The sequence below is a fragment of the Trichoderma camerunense genome, assembly GCF_050948025.1.
Source record: "Trichoderma camerunense strain CBS 138272 chromosome Unknown V8C40scaffold_5, whole genome shotgun sequence".
Classification (NCBI taxonomy): domain Eukaryota; kingdom Fungi; phylum Ascomycota; class Sordariomycetes; order Hypocreales; family Hypocreaceae; genus Trichoderma; species Trichoderma camerunense.
This window is the reverse complement of record NW_028145365.1, coordinates 959184-978164: the sequence shown is the minus strand read 5'-3', so window position 1 is coordinate 978164 and position 18981 is coordinate 959184. Positions and strand designations below refer to the sequence as shown.

At 49.8% G+C, this 18981-nt stretch overlaps 6 protein-coding genes across 6 annotated transcripts; 4 read left to right on the top strand and 2 right to left on the bottom strand.

Moving 5' to 3' along the window:
• Positions 1-317: 317 nt before the first annotated feature.
• On the bottom strand, positions 318-2014 carry V8C40DRAFT_239029 (acyl-CoA N-acyltransferase). The gene is made up of 3 exons (XM_083214563.1): positions 1771-2014; positions 979-1596; positions 318-904 (listed from the first exon to the last, which is right to left on the bottom strand). The coding sequence occupies exons 2-3, from the start codon at positions 1390-1392 to the stop codon at positions 758-760; spliced, it is 561 nt and encodes a 186-aa protein (XP_083075556.1). The 5' UTR covers positions 1393-1596; positions 1771-2014; the 3' UTR covers positions 318-757.
• Positions 2015-2177: 163 nt separating this feature from the next.
• V8C40DRAFT_239028 (uncharacterized protein) lies at positions 2178-2564 on the top strand. Its single transcript, XM_083214562.1, has one exon. The coding sequence runs from the start codon at positions 2232-2234 to the stop codon at positions 2451-2453; it is 222 nt and encodes a 73-aa protein (XP_083075555.1). The 5' UTR covers positions 2178-2231; the 3' UTR covers positions 2454-2564.
• A 190-nt stretch (positions 2565-2754) lies between these two features.
• V8C40DRAFT_174652 (uncharacterized protein) lies at positions 2755-3546 on the top strand. Its single transcript, XM_083211653.1, has one exon. It carries the CDS (start codon positions 2960-2962, stop codon positions 3383-3385), a length of 426 nt encoding a protein of 141 aa, XP_083075554.1. The 5' UTR covers positions 2755-2959; the 3' UTR covers positions 3386-3546.
• A 5032-nt stretch (positions 3547-8578) lies between these two features.
• Positions 8579-11883, top strand: V8C40DRAFT_263805 (uncharacterized protein; the record flags this gene model as incomplete). Its single annotated transcript, XM_083219498.1, has 9 exons — positions 8579-8789; positions 8860-9044; positions 9105-9366; positions 9432-9455; positions 9510-9629; positions 9688-9787; positions 9843-10166; positions 10223-10325; positions 10393-11883. The coding sequence occupies 9 exons, from the start codon at positions 8579-8581 to the stop codon at positions 11881-11883; spliced, it is 2820 nt and encodes a 939-aa protein (XP_083075553.1).
• A 15-nt stretch (positions 11884-11898) lies between these two features.
• On the bottom strand, positions 11899-14950 carry V8C40DRAFT_239020 (uncharacterized protein). Its single transcript, XM_083214561.1, has 3 exons — positions 14363-14950; positions 12740-14279; positions 11899-12658 (listed from the first exon to the last, which is right to left on the bottom strand). Exons 1-3 carry the CDS (start codon positions 14566-14568, stop codon positions 12314-12316), a joined length of 2091 nt encoding a protein of 696 aa, XP_083075552.1. The 5' UTR covers positions 14569-14950; the 3' UTR covers positions 11899-12313.
• A 397-nt stretch (positions 14951-15347) lies between these two features.
• On the top strand, positions 15348-17258 carry V8C40DRAFT_263803 (tyrosyl-DNA phosphodiesterase; the record flags this gene model as incomplete). Its single annotated transcript, XM_083219497.1, has 3 exons — positions 15348-15701; positions 15894-16647; positions 16816-17258. The coding sequence occupies 3 exons, from the start codon at positions 15348-15350 to the stop codon at positions 17256-17258; spliced, it is 1551 nt and encodes a 516-aa protein (XP_083075551.1).
• Between the last annotated feature and the right edge of the window lie 1723 nt (positions 17259-18981).

Here is an 18981-nt window from a genome sequence, read left to right as displayed (position 1 = left end):
AAGTAACGATACGACGTTGGATTTGCGATTTGATTCATTGTTTTGGTGCAAGTGCCTTTTTGCGTGGACAGGGATCAACTGAACGGCGGCGTCCTCCGAAGGTGGGCGTTTTCGGAACTTTTGATAGCTCGCCGCCGTAGAAAGAAGCGTGTTTGTTGTGCCAACAAGTAAGCTTGTTTTCCTCCGCTTCATTGCGAGGATTTGTGGTTTTCGGGGGGAAATGAAGAATATGTTGCTTGAGCTTGTAGGTAAAAGTTGAGGCATACTTCATGAGTTCCAGTCTTTGTTCTCATGGTGAAGAAGAGGATATGTTTATTGCATGTGAGCCTATTACTATACATTCAATTTCCCTTTTTAAGCATACAAATGGCGTCAAAAATAATATTTCAAGCTTAAAAAGAAAAATCCCCATGCTACTCCGTTCTCAAATTCTATTTTCTCATACAATCTCATTCTTTCTTGTTTCTCTCACCGAGCCCCCCCAAAGAGGGCAAAAATCTCAGCCGCTGCCAAGTCAATATCTCACCAGCTACGCAATAATCTCGCATTAGCCTGTATGCAGTTGCATACATACAGAGATGGCAGCACGCACGTGGCATCAGGATGCGACCTTGGACACTCGCCATTTGCTGGTTTGCCTTTGCTCTTCCAACTGCGCCGCGGGTACTCGTATCACCGCCAGTCCAGCCTCCAGGCATTGAAGCTGTATTACCATTACTCAGTAGCAGCACGCCTTGGTCCGCTAAACATTTTCAGGTCACAGCTCAAGAGTCTTGTAGAAAAACGTGCCGTCCTTCAATCCTCCCGCGGGACTCATGCCGTATCCCGGAACCTTGCCCAGCTCAGTATATCCAAGCCTGCTAAAGACTGCTTCTGCCTGGTTGCCGCTCTCCGTATCCAACAGCTGTGAGAGGAAGCGTTAGCACAAGGCTGGCTTCTTCGGCATCAGCAGGCTCAAGACTCATCAATGCGACTTACCAGCAATGTCCGGCCTCGATTCAGGGCCTCTGCTTCCAACGCACTCATCAGTGCCCTCGCGCCGCCTTTCCCCCTGTGATGCTTGTGGATGAGCAGCTTCTCGACATAGCCTCGAAATGAACCCGTCTCTGAGTATGGCATCCATAGCATGACGACACCTATGAGCTCCGGCCCTTTGATACGGCCGCTTGGATCCAGCTCGCTCACCAGGAGCAGCATCAATCGTCTCCCATCGTTTGTTTCTGCAATCCGCTCCTTCCACCAGGATAACAGCTTCTCATGTGATAGTGGTAGAAGAAATGTGGCTATTGTGTGGTCGTGAGTGATGCAGGATGCGTGAATCGCAGCCAGGTAAGGAGTGAGATGCGAGTGTAGTGAGATGTCAAAGGGGACGACGACACCGGGAGCAGGCATCTTGTTGAAAAAGCAGGTATGAAGGGAGCGAAGTTGACGATCAAAAGAATGAAAAGAAGAACGCAAACAACGACGGACGTTTGTGGTCTCTGCAAGGGGGATGTGCTGGCAGATAATGTGATACAAATACCAGACGTCTGTGTTTCCGCCCAGGCTGACAGAGAATGGACGCCCTGTAAATTATGGGCGTTGAAAATGCAAAAACTATACAGGCTATTTTGTCAGCGTTAAAATTCATGCAGTGGAAAAGCTAAATATTTGCTTCTCCTGAACACAAAACAAAAAACAATCTCCAAGAAATTGAGATGTGACGAGATGGGAACAACGTTGTGAGCCGCAGCAGCTCATCTCAACGGAGGCCTCGAAAGATTCACTCACCCAGCGTCTGATGTCACTGTTGTCGTTTCGCCGGGCTGTGTAAACACCGGAATTGACAGGCTTGGCAGCAGCTAAAAGCACATTTCGATGGGCTGGGAGATGTATCGAGTCGCTATAGATGGTATACCCGTATATGCCTCGAAATCGAATTGGTCTATGAGCGATTTGACGCGGTGCCCGTTATCGGCTTTGATGGAGGCAATAATTGAATAATTGGCGCCTCGACGAAATTTCAGTACCTTGCATGAGACAGTACGTCAGTTGAGAGCTAATGTTGTCCGCGGCCTTAGCAACGGTGCGGCTTGCAGGGCGCCCTGGGAGGCTACCTGTAAAGCGTAAAGCGCTAGAACGCAACCCCCTGGCTGTTTGTGACGACTCAGCGGGTAGAGAGCCCGGGATTGCCTGTGGCGTCTGCGTGCAGCTCAGGGCTCTTAAAAAGTATCTATGGATGGAATCCATTGATGGCCAGATGCAAAGGATCTGAGCGTGAACTTGAAGGGACAATAAATTTCATCACCTACCAGGAAGGAATCCTTATTGTCTATGACTGTCGCAACATCAAGATTCTTTACTCTACTGTGGACAACATCTTTGGCAAAACCATGGACAAGATGTCAAAGGCACTGGCGAACTATCGAGCTTCACAGACAATGACTGAACAGCAGCGGCGACGACTGCTCTGACGGGCCAGTAAAGACGATCTGCTTACAGTAGGCGTCGAACATGTGCATATATGTACTATAATAGTCATTCTCGTTGGCCAATCTGCCCTCTATACGTTCGAAAAATGCCTCCAAAACGATCCCTCTATTAAGATGAAGAAAGTTCATTTTGCCTTGAGAAATACAAAGGTTTTTAGTAAACCATATTTCTTAATTATCTATGATAAAGATGAGGTTTCGCAAATTGTTTTTTATTCAAACCATACGAGCAGGTCTCTTATGGGCTCATATTTAAAAGAGGCTATATACTCTGACCTCGTATGGAATACGGCGGCAAATCTTGCTTCAGTCAGGGTTGAATCAGAGGCCCTTTTTTCACGATTTGTCGTACAGACCCGACTGGAGTCTGAAAATTGGGCCAATCTTTCAGCTGAGGAAAAGTCGACAGATTCTAAGTTCACATTTGACTGGCAAAATTCCCAAGATTTTATATTCAAACATGAAGAATATTTGCGGCAAAGGCATCGATGGCGTTTGGAAAGGCTACCTGGTTCTTCAAGTATCTGCTACTATCACTATTTTCTCTACCAATTGCTACTATTCTGCTCTTTTTCTGGTATAACCTATCATATCCTCCACCAAGTACTTCTTCTGCTTTCTGCTACCTGTCGAGGAGCAGTACATGGCCTGTGGCGGTGATAATCCCAATCCAAACCATGGGAAAGTTTCAGCGAAGCTTTATGGACTCTACTTCTGTAGTTCGTGATTTAGGTAGTCCTATTCGGGTTCGTCGATGGCTTCGGTTTACTTGTCCCGACACTACGATGGAGATAAATGCCTTTCTCCTCCTAATCATAGAGGCTTTGTTGTGGGTGATAATATGGATTTGTACTTGTGGTGGAAAGCGGAGTTCAAAAGCTGTGGCCAAAATTGGGCTGGTGGCAGTTAACTAGACCAACTATCAGAGTCGTTCTGGTGGTGTAATAACATCAGGGTCGAGGCACGTCGGCTACTGCCAAAAATGAGTTGTCTGCCGCGTCACGACCATGTTTCAAAACAACAGCCCTGCGGCTGGTGTCTAAGTTGAGTTCTTCCGTTGAGATTATCATGGGCAACAGATCAGCGGTTGGGAAACAAACGCTGCCATCAGACAGCACAAGCCGCGATCCCAGCGTCGTCTAAGTGAAACAATGCGCATGGTCAGTGATATTATACTTTTCCCAAGTTTGGAGGACCATTCTGCCTGCTTGCCAACTGATTCCACAGGAAAGGGGCTCAGTTACCACAATTTGACGTCCGTCTCCATGTAAATCCCCCCGAGCCTCTGTAAATGCGGAGAGCTTTTTTGCTCTTGGAGAAGACTCTTAAAGGATTCTCGGGTTTTATGACCATCAGCAAAGATTGTCCATTCCTCCAGAAGATCGTAGTCATCCCTTCATAGTCCCTCCATGTGGTCGACTTTGGTAGACGACGGAAATGACATTTTAAGGCAAAATTTAGGCCAAATAAGTCGCAGTGAGGAGAGAATGTCTTGCAGATTTAACATCAAGGGATTCCGATAACCCACACAAGGTGCCTCCAATTGTCGCAGTGTTTATAGCAGCAGATATTAGAAGAAAGCAGCGATAGTAGCAGATAGCGTTGCTAAATGGTCAGTTGTACCACATCGAGGGCAGAGAACGTTGGTACAATTAGGGTCTCCGCAAGAACCGTCCGAGCTCCCACCACTGCTACAAAGTCCAGTGGTATTCATGGTGCAAGAATCTCCGGGTCCCTTGCTATCCGACAGATGCTTGCGCGGCTTGTATTGTCCATCTGCCTTTTCTATTCGCGGTGGTTCCGATACCCAGTTCTAGTCATTACTTGGAGGATCGCCCGCCATATCTGCTGGGATACCGCCCCCCGGTGCGTCGTCCTTCACCCACGGGTGTAGTCTCACGACATTTTTGAGCCATGATTGCTTCGAGCACGCGTGTTGTCCGAATAGTTTCCGGAGGAAGCAGAAGTGTAACAACATCATACCATCTTGTACCTCATTCTTGTGTATAGGGTTACTCGCTATGGCGTTGGTTGTTGCCGAAATAGCAAATCTCATCCGGGGGTTCGCCATCTCCGGAGACCAGAATTTGTATGTTCCAGTCTGCAGGCCAATGTCCTTGTCGCCATAGATTTCAGTGCCACAGACTTAGCAGTCTGCACAGTCGGCCAGAACAACATTGATGGGGAGTTCATACCCGTATTTCGTCGTAACATAGCGTTCGTACACTCGTTGTAGATATCCTTTCGCATATCTCGTGGTGATATTTGCGTCTTCCTTCGCGTATGTGAAAGTTTTAGACATAATATCTCGGAGGTTTGGCAACAAGACCAAGTTGATGAGGAGGTAGATGTACTTATCCAGGTAACCCCAAAGATAGGTACAGATAATAGGTAGTGATAGTATCAATAGTAGGAGATGGAAGGAAGGCCGGCAGATAATAGCGGATAGGTAGTATCAGCTGGCGTTGGGTAGCGTAAACTGTAGTTTGAGTCTGCTCAACGGGAGTCGATATCTTGCAAGATGCCACGGGTTTGACATATCTTCAACTTGGTGTGGCTTGAGCAGCTCAATGTTATCATCCGAGTCAGCTGCTTGGGGGCGTTTCGCATGGTGTCTACACACAATTGGAGGAGGCGGGCGAGGTGAACCGCACGAGATGCAACGAAACTGCGTGCCTTCTGGCGATAAATTAGTTGAGATTAGGGATAGATGGAGCCAACGAGCCAAAACGTACCATTGGGGTACGAATTCAGCGAGTGCCATTTTTAATATTAAAACGGCGGCAGCTTAAATCGATATCCAACTTTTCGGGTAGCGACCGTCTATTAAAAACTGATTTGAGCGTATAAGCTCGCCTTATCACTTCGCCAAGTCCCTTTTCTTCGTCAAGATACTCAGTTAGAAGGTGTTACACTAACTCTGGCGAAGCCCTCGGTTCGTATGGATGTTGATCCTGGTAGCCGTTCGTCGGTATAGCGCCGGATACGGCAGAATGATACTTCGATGCAATCTCTCAGGCTGTATTTCTCAGCAACGCTTTGACAGTTGTTGCCATATCCGTAGGTAATTAGTCGGAGACGTGGATACACAAAATCTGCTTCGCTCCTAGGATAAAGAATGGGAAATATAAGAGAAAGCAATAGCTGTGAGCGATTGAATTCGCTGATAGGCGTTGACGGAATGTTCGGCATGCGAATATATCCCTGAGGGCTGGACTCGGGAGACTCTTGGTGGACAACTGTTAGAAAGAAAATTGCTCAGTAGGAAGACCTTCTTTGTTCTCCAGGAGATCACGAAGTTGATCAAATTCAGTTTGAGTAGCGATAAGATTAGGTACCGCAGTATTATCTTAATCGTCATCTTGGGGAAGTCTTGTATTAGTAACTGTATCCTTGATAATAACCCCTGGTTGACGGTAGTTGAAGAATGCAATCTGACGTTGTTGTTCCTCGAATTTGAGTCGTTGTTATTCAATTTTTGTTCTTGGCTTTGGCGCAACTGCTCTTCAAGTTGGAGGTCTAGTTCCAGCTCCTCCACTTTGTTTTGCATGCGTTTTGCCTGGCTCCCTCCGATTCCCGTAATAGTTGGCAGTGGAGTTGCGGTCCAGAAACTTGCTGGTGGCGTATTGGTGGGTGTGTTTGTTGTGCTGACGATCTTGAGTTTTCTTGCCCTCTGATTGCCCTCTTCCTTGCTTTTGCGCTTTGGTTCTCATCCGTCTCGTCTTGCATCTCCATCGTCAGGGTTGGCACCCCCGTGGTGTCGTTTTGTCTCAAGATTCTGGCGGTGTCTTCTGGGCTCAGAGATACTGCCGTTTACAGGCAGTTGGCTGAGACGATCTTGGTCAATGAGGATATCTCAATATCCTGGGTGACTATCTGGTAAAAAGAGAAGCCACTGGCGAATAGTTTCTTGACGAACAGCGAAATTAACGATGAAATTGACGCGTCATATGGGGCTGATTAGTCTCGTTTGCTGGACGAAGGATAATTACGCGGCCATGTTGTCAACTTCTTCTGTCGACGGTGAATGAGAGTTATTGCTGTTACTTGCCGCTGATGCTCTCGTGAATGACCATGTTTTCGGTAACCAACTCATTCTGGCTGATGAGCCAGACAAGTCATTCGCACTCAATCGGCTGACTGGGAGATTGACCCCTTGGTTGTGACATTATTAAGCGGCGAGGCTAGGCACAAGACCCCTTTGGGTACAATATTGTATACTTCCAACTGTTAGCCTGTCAGTATAAATCAGGCTTGAGAAGGCATTCTATGAGTACTTAACTTGAAGTAGGAGAAACGTGCAAGATTGTTTTGAAGCCATCTGGCTTTCGAGCTGTGGCTATATAGTTCTAGCTCTATCAATTCACTCAAGCCGGATGATCTCTTCTATGATTCATTCACTTAAGCCGGTCGGGTGTCTGCATTATCAGTACAGATACCCGTCAAGAGACAGAAGGTTCCAGAGAATCAGAAGACAACGACTTACCACATTGTCAACCAAGTTTAGGGGTGCCTCCGCGCTCACTCCATTGTACGCCGTTTGCCTTTTAGGCACCTTGTCCTATTACGTAGGGCTTGAATCCCCACGTTATGACCAGGTTCGTTGCAATATATCGAGCTTGCCTTGATGTGAGTTGCAATCCCTGCTGTGTGGGTTGTCATGTGGTCAACACTGTAATCTCTGGCCACTGTATTTCGCAGGCGTCTTCATATGATCAAAAGATCGAGGACGATACTGGACGACTGTGTTTGGTCTTGTCTGGGCACCTAAGATAGAGGAATAGAGCTGTCTGCAGCGGAGTTGTTCTTTGTTGCTCCGGGGAACTAGAATCTCTGACCTTTATTCACTTGTGCTGGCATCATGGATTTATGTAGGCAGTGAAGTATGTAGATAGCCGTCACAAGTGATGAATTGGCCAAGGATTGCTCATGTGATGACGACTCTTCAGCCGATTACCTACTACCTAGTAGGTACTACCTGGTAGTTGGATGTAGAGATAGTAGAAGAAAGTAGCTGACCTAAGGTAGCGATAGTAGAGGAAGGTAGAGGAAAGTACCCAGAGATAAGATAGTAGATAGTACCTAGATGGCCCAACTTTAGTTTCTGCAGCTACATTTCCTTTCTACATTTGATAATGCAATGAATCGAATCACAACTACGAAGCAATCGACGTCGATGTCAATGCTGTTTCAGGCCAAATTGGAATCCAATAGGCTTTGCTGCATCACAAAAGCCAAGCAACGGTATGGCAAGGATTCTTTGGGTTGGACAGTTTGTCCCTTGTGCCGCAAGCGTTCGGGGCTGCTAGGCCACTCTGTATTACTTACTCCTCCGTTTGAAAGAGTGTTACGCAGCAAAAAGTCCGTCATATCCGTGCTCATATTCATACTGGTCGCTGTGATTAATGTCGCTCCAGGATGACCCCGGCTGCTGTTGTTGAAGCATTGAAGCCGGTGACGACAATCGGCCAGGGGATTCGCTCCATTGTCCGGACCCCGCATATCTGACTCGGAGCTCCAGCTCAGCTTCAACTGTTAGTGGGGGGGATTCATTCATACTCGCATCCACAATCCCAGCTTGCCCAGCATCTTGAAAGGACAAGGACAAGGACCCCTCCAACTCGAAATTTATGGCTCTATCGAGATGCCCTGGATGTTCCCCTCCTCCCCCTCCAAGGAGCCGGCCAATCAGCTCACCAACAGACGCTCTTCACTGTGCTGGCAACAGAACTGATCAACTGGTGTCCCGTCTCCATTCGGACAAAGCACAAACTGACGGCCAGTGGCTGTGCTTGCGTGCATAATGGCTTCGATCCACTGAGGCCACAAAGAACGGGGCTAAGCTATGGCTGTCGGCGGCTGTGATACGATGCCGTGGTCATGCAGTCCGCCGGCAAACACGCGACATGGCATTTCTGACAGCTCCGAGCCACCCCTCATTGACCCCTTTGTCAAGCATAAACTCTCAACTCTCAACTCTCAACTCTCTCAGCTGCCATTTGTGGTTTCAGTCTGCCCTGTAGCTCTTTTTGCATCCTCTACTCATTCTTTCTTTTCTAGTGGTGCCTGCAACACGTTGTACGGCTGGCCATCTATAAAGCCGCATCATGGGTCTCTTCGGCAAGGTCGAAGCCTTCTTCGGAGGCGGAGAGGAGGAAAGGCACTCTCATTCGCACTCGGGCTATCAGTGCGATGAGCTTCACCCTGAGGAACACAGTGCCAACAGATTCCAGTCCTTTGCAGCTCCTTCATCCGGCAACATCAAGTGGTTCGTCGATGGCTGCTCCTACTTTTGGGCCGTGTCCGAGGCCCTTCAAAGTAAGCTTCTTCCTGCTTCTATAGAGATGTCTCATTCAAGTGCAATCATCATTAACACTTCTCTACACAGGGGCGCAGGAGAGCATATATATCCTCGATTGGTGGTTGAGCCCTGAGCTCTACCTACGTCGCCCTCCTTCTCGCAACGAGCAGTATCGCCTTGACGCTATGCTTAAGGCTGCCGCCGAGCGTGGAGTCAAGGTCCATGTCATTGTGTACAAAGAAGTCGAGGCAGCTCTCACTCTTGACTCTGCGGTATGTCCTTCATAGAACCATGTGAAAAGTACTTTGATGGCTCATTGACGATACGTACAGCACACAAAGCATGCCCTTGAGAAGCTACACTCCAACATCAGCGTATTCCGTCATCCTGATCACGCTCCCGCAGGATACGACATTGCTTCAGAAATTGGCAACTCATTCAAGAATTTGACCAACTTTAACTTGGCAACCATGTCCAAGGACACCCTAAAGGCAATTTACGGTGCAGCAGACGATGTTGTTCTCTACTGGGCTCATCACGAGAAGCTTCTTGTTGTCGACCGTAATCTAGTTTTCATGGGTGGTCTTGATCTATGTACGACTTCCTTCCGATTCAAGTCTTTGCTACAAGATTATCTAGTGACTAACTGTTTCAACCAGGTTTCGGACGATGGGATACCAATTGTGAGTATTTATACTATTACCGGGTCAAAGAGTCCAGCTAACACAGACGTGCAGCCCATCCAATTGCAGATGCTCACCCTGGAAATGTCGACAACATCATCTTCCCTGGCCAGGACTACAACAACGCTCGAATTTTCGACTTTGCTGATGTTGGAAACTGGGATCAGAATCAGCGTAAGGTTATCCTTCATTTCTAGGGCCTAGAGTCTAAAGGTGCTAATAATATGCATAGTGGACCGAACCAAGAGCTCAAGAATGGGCTGGTCGGATGTCGCCTTGTCTATGAACGGCCCCATCGTGTCTGATCTTGTTTCTCACTTTGTTGATAGATGGTACGAGAGACAGCCCTCAAGATTCATTAAGCCCTACCCAGCTAACAGAGGCAAGGAACTTCATGTATGACGCCAAGTACAACGAGAAGGATCCCGGAAAGTATGTAAGACTTAGCATGCCCGGAAATTATGGTTCATCTCAGCGAGGATATGAACAAGAGGGTTCCGAAGAGCGAGAATACGAAGAGCGAAGGGGCGGCGGCGGCATGCTTAGTCGCTTCACCGAATCCCTTGCTGATGAGATGGGAAATCTGGGTTTATCAGAAGGCCATCGATCTCATCACTCCCATCGTTCCCATCGTTCTGAAGAATACGATGACGAACGCAGCTACGACCGACGCAGTAGCCGGGGAGGTGCTCGCATTCAGCTTACACGAAGGTATGGCGAAATAATCTGAAGATTGCAAAGTTCAACATCACTAAATTTGATTCTAGCTGCACCAAGTGGTCGTCTGGCCACGCCACAGAGCACTCGATCGCAAATGCTTATGTCAGTGCTATAACGAATGCCAGGCACTTTGTCTACATAGAGAACCAGGTACGTTGATCTCCCGGCATTTAGACGGACTGCCAAGCGTAAAACATGTGCTGACGGTTCTATCAAGTTTTTCATCACGGCCACGAGTGACGAGCAGCGCCCTGTGTCCAACAAGATTGGAGCCGCCATAGTTGACCGTATCGTTCGAGCATATGAAGAAGGTCAGCCGTTCAAGGTGTGGGTAGTGATGCCCGCCGTCCCAGCTTTCGCCGGAGACTTGAAGTCCAAGGACGCCCTCGGAACACGAGCCATCATGGAATTCCAGTACAACTCCATCAGCAGGGGCGGACACAGTATTATTCAGAAGCTTGTTGCCGCCGGTATCGAGAACCCTAGGGAGTATATTGGCTTCTACAACCTCCGAAACTATGATCGCATCAACACATCCCGCACTCTGCGGCAGGCAGAATCTCGCTCCGGCGTCTCGTATGAGGACGCGCGAAGATATCACGACGACTATGTCAATGAGGAACGTTACAGCCGAGACGATGAGGAGCGTTATGACCGAGACCGTTACAGTCGAGATGACCGCTACGGCCGAGGTGATGAAGACCGCTATGACCGGGACCGCTACAGCAGGGGCGATGAGGACCGTTATAGTCAGGACCGATACGGCAGGGGTGACGAGGACCGCTATGGTCGGGATCGCTACGACCGAGGCGATGAAGACCGCTACGGTCGACGCGATGAGGATTCTTCCAACTACGATAGATATCAACGCCAAGCCCAATCCGTCCCAGATGACACTCAGGATACAGTGAGTGCCGCCTATATGAAGAACGGCCCCAACATTTCCAACATCCCATGGAACGGTGCCCCCGAAGACGAGTTCAACGCCTTCGTGAGCGAGCAGCTATATATCCATACAAAGCTCCTTATTGCCGATGACCGCCTCGTCATCTGCGGCTCCGCCAATTTGAACGATCGCTCCCAGCTGGGAACTCACGATTCCGAGATTGCAGTGGTGATTGAGGGCCCAACTACTCTTGATTCGTACATGAACGGCGAGCGATACGAAGCCAGTGAATTCGCCGCTTCCCTGCGAAGGCAAATCTTCCGCAAGCACCTCGGCTTGCTCCCCGACCAGCGATGGGACCAACCAACCCAGAACTGGCTACCGGTGACTGACGCACCAAATGACTACGACTGGGGCTCGTCCGCCGACAGGCTCGTAGAAGACCCCCTGAGCCCTGACTTTTTGACCTATTGGGAAGACGTTGCACACACAAACACGAAGGTGTTCAGCCGGGCGTTCCACCCTGTTCCTGACGACAGCGTGCGCACCTGGGACGACTACGACAATTTCTTCTCGAAGCACTTCATCATCCCCACCGCCAAGGGAGACGACAAGAAGCCCAAGGACGGAGAGGAGGGTAAGGTTCCTTACGGACACGTCGTTCCCGAAGAGTTCCCCGGTGGCGTGGAGGAATTGAAGGACTGGCTGGGCCGCATTCGTGGCAACCTCGTCAACATGCCTCTTCAGTTCCTCATCGACGTTGAGGACATTGCCGAGGAGGGTCTGACGCTAAATGGCCTCACGGATGAATTGTACACATAGGCTCGATCTGATAGCTGCATGAATGTTTGACGGGCCATTTACATTATTAACGTAAGGTAGTAACGACAAGGTTTTAAACAAAAGCCACTAGTTAAAAATGGATACGTATAGCAGACACGAGATTGCAAGCACACTGCCAAAACCACCAGACATAGGTACACACAGAGGGAAAGGGATAGGAAGCCTGCCTGCCCACGTCCACTGGAGCCATGACGGGTGTTGGTATATGATGAAGAGGCTTTATGGTAAGCTTCCTTTTGAAATACCAAGTTCACCACCCACCCCTCTCGTCAAGGTTCATCAAAAGCCCTCGTGTGTCTTCTCCATTTGACCCCTTTGCCAAACCCATATTACCGCCACCTCCCATTAACTCCAAATAGAAAAAGATAGATTCGGATATCGCCGTGCTTTCCCATATATAGATATACGCTCAGTCAGCCTTGGTGTTGCCGTTAGAACCACCAAGGAATCCGTCCTTAAAGTCCCTAATGCTGATGGAATCCTCGAGACGGAAGTGACCGCGGCCACGGCGGTTTCGGCCACGCAGCCAGGAGAAGACTCCAAATGCAATGCTAACGATGCAGCCAAAGGACAGGTAAGGGTGCTCGGTGAAGGACTGGCGGATGTCGAAGAAGATCTTCTCAAAGGAGGAGATGGTGAGCTTGGGCTTGAGGGCCTGGGGGGTATAAACGACCTTGTCGAGAGTCTCCAGGATGGACGTGCGGCTGACGAGAATGTAGTTGCCGGTCACGGTAGTGTCCCAGTACTTTCGGTTCTGCTCGCGCGTGTTGGTTAGTTATCAGTTTTCTTGGCGCAAGGAGAGCCTTTGCAATTAGAAGGGGGGGTTAGGGCTTACATCTTGGTCGTTGATAATGACTCTTTCTCCATCCTTGACGTCAATACCATAAGTGGTCCGGATCCAGCGCTGCCATGAGACACCGTCAACCCATGCAAATGCCACCTCCCTCCGTCCAGAGTTAGTCATGTCGACATGAATGGCCTTGGCGGCACGCAAAGCCCGCTGGTCATCCCGGTCCTCGGCTTCTTCAATCCTCATCTGCTTCGCATCTCGCAGCTTCTTCCTCTCCAACTGAAATTCTTGAATCTGTCTGTCCATCCACTCGTTTGCTGCGCTCTTCATCTCTCGGAGCGCACCCTGGAAAGATTCCTGGTCGTCTCGGTTCAAGACACCCAGCACAACAACCTTGTTGTCCATGATCTGGCGCGCGTTTGTTACCAACAATTCAGGGACCAGGGGGAGCCAGACCGATCTCATCCAGTCCAGGACTTGATTGGTATCTCTCATTGCGTTGGGGGTGAGGGGAGGGAAGTAAGTGGGACGGCCCTCTCTCGAGACCATAAACCTCGGCCAAGTAGTAATCTTGAAGCGATCGTACATGGCGGGATCCTTGGTCTTGACGAGCTTAGCATGTCCGATGAGGCTGAGGGGAAGTCTCTCAAGAGCCTTAAAGTCTTCCGAGGTTGTGGCGTGATCATAAAAGTAAACAAAAATGACATCCTCCTTCTGCTCGATGGCTTTGAATGATGCCAGATCCACGTCGGGAACGCCGCTGGCAAGATCGACGGCCTTTTCGGCATACTGGATGAAGTCGCCCAGTCCTCGGAGGCCTTCATACTCGGAGCGTTCACCACCCTTGAAGAAGAGAATGGTGGGGAAAGCTCGAGCACCGACGTCTTTGCACAATCGCGACTCCTTGTCACAATTGACTTCTCCAATGTTGAGCTTGCCCTTCATGGTCTTGGCTACCTGCTCCCAGGTAGGGGCCATGTCTTGGCAGTGGGGACACCAGGGCGCGTAGAACTTGATAAACCAGGGATCTGAAGTGAATGTCACTAGGCGCTGGAAGTTCTCAGCTGTCAGTGCCACTGACTTTCCATCTTCGTTTGGTGTAGCAACAGGCTTCTTGGGCTTCTTCTCCACTTTCTTCCCATCAGCCTCGTTCTTGGGCGCTGCCTCGAGCTTCTTCCCGTCGGCTTCGCTTTTGGGTGCTGCCTCTTCGTCTTCCTCTCGTTTTGGCTCAGACTTTGGACGCTCTTTATCGCCTGGCTCAGGCAATGCGAGAGTCTTGGGCCGAGATCCGGGCTTTGTCTTCTCCAAGGCTTCCTCAATCAGGCCAGAGAGGAAGGTCATGTTTTGACCACCCGTCACGCTTCTAGCCTCTTTGCCATCCTCAAATAGAGTCGTGGTAGGGTACAACTTGACACCATTCTCAACGCAAAGGTCGCTGTAGGCGATACAATTGACTGCACCAAATCTAAAATCGTACAAATCGGTAAAGGTCGCTTCGCCAGCTCCCTCGGTCTTGGACGTATAGTAGAATTCGTATATTGTCTGAAAGGTCGGGGCGTAATGAATGCAGTGGTGGCAGTACGGACTGATTATAGGTAACATGTCAGCGCTTCAACCCAGCCAACCCAGTGACAGTTATATGAGAAGTTGAAGGGCCGGCCACTGTACCTGTAATGCTTCACAAGAAGCCATTTGCTTTTGCCAACCTCCTTCTCCCAGTTGTCAGGCGTCAGATCTATCAACGGAGGCACCGCAACAGAGTCGAAATATGTATTCGCGGGGCCGGTCGAGTCTTTATCATCTGCCGCTACCGAAGAGCCAAATAACCCAAAGGCAGCAAGGCCAGAAAGTAAAGTAAATGGTGTCAGCCGCATGGTGGGCTGACTTGTGAGCGACCTTGAAGGTGCTGGGAGATGGTGAATGCAAGCGGGAAGAGAGCAGAGACAGGCTGAGAACCAATGAATCAATGAATCAAAGCTGCGACGCAATCTTAGACAACTCCACGGGCAAAAAAGCCAGATTGCGAAGAGTAACGCAATGGGTGCTGAGACGGGGTTCAGAGCTGATCCATGCGCAGGACTGGATGCTGTCTGTCAGAGCTGGTGGCGACAGAGCAGCCCAAGCGGTGCCTGGAGAGCTCGTGGTTCAGCGGCGAAGGCCAGGTGAAGGCTCAAGTACAGGCCCTCGACGTGGACGATATAGTACCAGATAGTTGCTTGATATACTAGGTACTACTAACCAGTAGCAATACTGGAGGAGCAGATAAAGGGAGATTGGAAATACGGAGCATGAAACGAAGTGGTTGCGTTTGCAAGAAATTAGCGCCACACTGAGGCGCTGTGGCTTGACGGCGTCTGCTGATTGGCCCTTGGCCGGATGCAGGTGCACGGTTGTTGCCTGGTACATGCGACATGTTCACCTATCAAGGTACGGCAAAAGTGAAGGAGAGATGCATTTGAAACTGCAACCACAGCAGTAGCATAGAACAGCCCTTTTTCTCCCTCTTTTCCTCTCTAGGGCTCTTTTCTCTCTCATTTTCATGTATCATCAGCATCTTCGCCCTAGTCCAATTAGTTCCATCGTTTCACTCTGCCACCAAGGAAACGAAGCTCTAACAAGCCCATGTCGGTTTTGGCAGCCTTACCCTAGGATCATGGACTCCTCGCGCAAGCGTCAGCGCAGTTTTGACGAGGGCAGTGAATTCGGAGCTTTGGCATCTCTCTCACGGCCCATTAGTCCTCCACGAAAAAGGTTTCGTCAGGTTGTACAAAAATCGCCATGGCAGCTCACCAGAATTCGAGATGTCCCGGAAGAATCGAATAAGGATACGGTGACTCTGGAGGATATCCTGGGTGACCCCTCCATCACCGAGTGCTGGCAGTTCAACTTTCTTCACGATATCCCCTTCGTGATGGATGCCTTTGATCGGCGCGTTAGAGATTCGGTTCAGTTACACGTGGTTCACGGATTCTGGAAAAGAAATGATTTGAATCGTGTTGTTCTTTCGGTATGTGGCTGTTGCTTGACAATGCTCTCCCTTGGATGTAGAGATACACATGACGAGTTTATATCTTGTCTTTTCTTCCGATTCCCATTCGCATTATTTCACAATTCCAGTTTACAATTTATTTAATCCTACCATTCTGAATGCATAGTTGAATTGAGACTGATGTCGCCTTGCATCTTCACTTTGATTTAGGAGCACGCATTGCAACACCCCAACGTGCATCTGCATTGCGCGCCCATGCCCGAAATGTTCGGGACTCATCACTCCAAGATGATGATAATATTTCGAGCTGATCACACCGCACAAGTTGTCATCCACACAGCAAATATGATTCCAAAAGACTGGACCAACATGACCAACGCTGTCTGGAGATCTCCAAAGCTCCCATGGATGTCGGAGCTGGATACCGGACTCCAGCAAGCAGAACAATTTTCCATCGGCAGTGGAGCGAAGTTCAAGGCGGATCTATTGACATACTTGATGCAATATGACTCCCATAGGGTTACTTGCAAACAGCTCGTAGATCGTCTGCTCAATTTCGACTTCTCGAGCATACGTGCAACCCTGATAGCGAGTGTTCCGGGCAGACACTGCTTGTATGATACAAGTAGCCCGGCCTGGGGCTGGACCGCGTTAAAGAAATGTTTACAAGTCGTGCCTGTTGAGCCTGGAGAGTCACAAATCGTGGTTCAAATATCTTCTATTGCGACTCTTGGTGCCAAGGACGATTGGCTGCAAAAGACATTGTTTGACACGCTATCCACAACCCGGACCCAGGATACGAAGAGGCCAAGCTTCAAGGTCGTCTTCCCCACGGCAGACGAGATCCGGAACTCGCTGGATGGTTATGCTTCGGGGCAATCGATTCACACCAAGATTAAGTCGGCGCAGCATATCAGGCAGCTGCACTATCTTCATCCAATGCTGCGTCACTGGGCCAATGATAGTGCAAATGGAGCAGGCAAGTACTTGTCTCTATCTTTGTCCTCTTGATATCACTTCTAGCGAATCAGTTACCTTGTAGTTTTGTAAGATGAGATGATGGAGTATTAGGCTAGATATACGGAAGAAGAGAGCCTCTGAGAGCCTGTTTTGGACTAACAGCGTTGGATAGGGCCTCTTGAACAGCCGCCTACCATTAGCGGCGATAGCGGGCGAAACCGTGCGGCCCCGCACATCAAGACTTATACCCGCTTCAACCAGAACAATTCGATTGACTGGGCCCTGCTAACATCGGCAAACATGTCGAAACAGGCGTGGGGCGAGGCACCCAATTCTACCGGGGATGTTCGAATCGCTTCCTGGGAGGTTGGCGTGTTGGTGTGGCCGGGGCTGCTCAGTGAAAACGGGGTCATGGTGAGCTCGTTCCAGTCAGATACCCCGGATGCATCGCCATTCACAGAAGGACAAAGGCCTCTCATTGGCCTTCGGATGCCATATAGCATGCCGCTACAGGCCTACGGGAAGGGCGAGGTCCCTTGGGCTGCAACTGCGGCCCACTCCGAGCCTGATTGGAAAGGCTTCATGTGGACGTACACTCCCAGCGACACTGCTTAGTTGACAAGACGGGAGAGATTTGGCATTTGGCCGCTGGGGACTAAATTGTGACGCAGATATACAGAGCGGCATTCGGAGGCCGACGCAGATGCGGATGCGGTGTGAGCGCAGCGACTACGGAGAGGCTGTTTGCTTGCAGTGAACGATCTGGGCCACTCTACTCCGTACCACTCACTCTGTTACTCGACGGGTGCTGGATTCCGATGTTACCTCGCGTATCAAAGTACAAGCATGGGCGTCGCCGGCGATAATACAGTGGCTTGCCGGTGAGGCGGCAAAGGGGCCAATATTGTTGCACGAAATGGCCACACCTCGTTGCTGTCGGGTTAGGATCTGCTGTCAACCACTGGGATGGGGGTTGTATTTTTAGTTGGGCGATGCCGCACAGACGCCAAGGTGGTGTGGACGCTTGAGCGAAGGATGTGATGTGCAGACAGGGATTCTTGCTTCCCACGAGGCTGGCTATTGTTTGTACATACATAGTCGGGGAGATGCTACCGGCAGGGCGTCTGGCTAAATCCATCGTGAACATGGGCTGACGGCTATTCATTCTACAGAGCAACCATTATGATATCAGAACGTCAAGCTAGGCGCGCCTTTTGCTACAATACGCGTAGATGTCTGCATATACGGAGGCAATCCTTGTAAGACAAGACAGCGTGATGTGTGGATTCTGGCACAAGCCTGCCCAACAACAACTGGCTCGTTTCTTGATTCGCCTCGCTCCGGCTCTCCATCCTTTGACTGTTTTGGGACTCCGTAGATCGCACTCCGATGGCATCTGGTCACCGCTGAAGAGCACATGGATATGAGTCCAAGTCTACGGAGTAGCAGGACTGACTAACTAACACGGCGCCCAGTTGGAGAAAGAGAGGACGGAAGCGCGGGCCTTGGACTCGTAGGGATTCCCCTCATTCTTCGGCGTACCCAAAGCGGCATCATCAGCGTGGGAGAGACGACATTAGACAAGACGGCGATGAAGATGGTGGAGGGGGCCAAAAGCGACTGGTTCGAATCTTTACTCGGTACGGAGTAGTGAAAAGCAGTGAGTGCACCTAGTGCGAGCAGTGAGATACAGCGCCTGTAAAAACTAGTTTCAGTGGATGAACGGTGGCCTTCCACGCCACCACGTCCGCTAAACCGGCCCGAGACAGGGATCCATTACCAGACGTGCTGCTAATGCAGAGCCCATGATGGGGGTGGCCGCGCCATCGGCGGTGGTTCATCCTTGGCGCTGTACAAATTTTTAATTTTCCCTTGCCTGTCCCTCGGTTCAGCCGTGCGGGCTGGTCTTTATTTGGATTTTCCATGACTTGACTAGCCCACGGCTGGCTGGTGGAATATGGCGTGAATTGCGCACGCAGATTGCACGATTGATGAGTTGATCTTGGTTGAAGGTGCCAACCAGTATTAGTCGTATAGCATTGAAAAGAGAGACATTCGCCCCCCCTGCTGAACAAATGTCCCGGACAGAAACACGGAGGGCCATCGGAGCTAGCACGGGACCTTATACTCCGAACGGTCTGAACTGGGAGAATTTGGAGATGAGCATGAGATGCCTGAATACTGTAATGTGTAGTGGCAGAAGATGGAGCATGTAACTCGTACTTTTTAGCATCATGGCGATGCTACCTGATAGGTCGTATGGAGTACCTTAGTTCGATGGAGTCCACGTAAGGTACTGTGTTTGTGTATCCTCTTTGTGCCACCTCCAAATCTGCTA

Coding starts and splice junctions, on each gene's coding strand:
- V8C40DRAFT_239020 (XM_083214561.1), bottom strand. CDS start 14,568: ATGCGGCTGACACCATTTACTTTACTTTCTGGCCTTGCTGCCTTTGGG. Junction 14,280..14,362: donor CTTCTTGTGAAGCATTACAG/GTACAGTGGCCG, acceptor ACCTATAATCAG/TCCGTACTGCCACCACTGCA. Junction 12,659..12,739: donor TCATTATCAACGACCAAGAT/GTAAGCCCTAAC, acceptor ACGCGCGAGCAG/AACCGAAAGTACTGGGACAC.
- V8C40DRAFT_174652 (XM_083211653.1), top strand. CDS start 2,960: ATGGCGTTTGGAAAGGCTACCTGGTTCTTCAAGTATCTGCTACTATCA.
- V8C40DRAFT_239028 (XM_083214562.1), top strand. CDS start 2,232: ATGGCCAGATGCAAAGGATCTGAGCGTGAACTTGAAGGGACAATAAAT.
- V8C40DRAFT_239029 (XM_083214563.1), bottom strand. CDS start 1,392: ATGCCTGCTCCCGGTGTCGTCGTCCCCTTTGACATCTCACTACACTCG. Junction 905..978: donor ATCGAGGCCGGACATTGCTG/GTAAGTCGCATT, acceptor TTCCTCTCACAG/CTGTTGGATACGGAGAGCGG.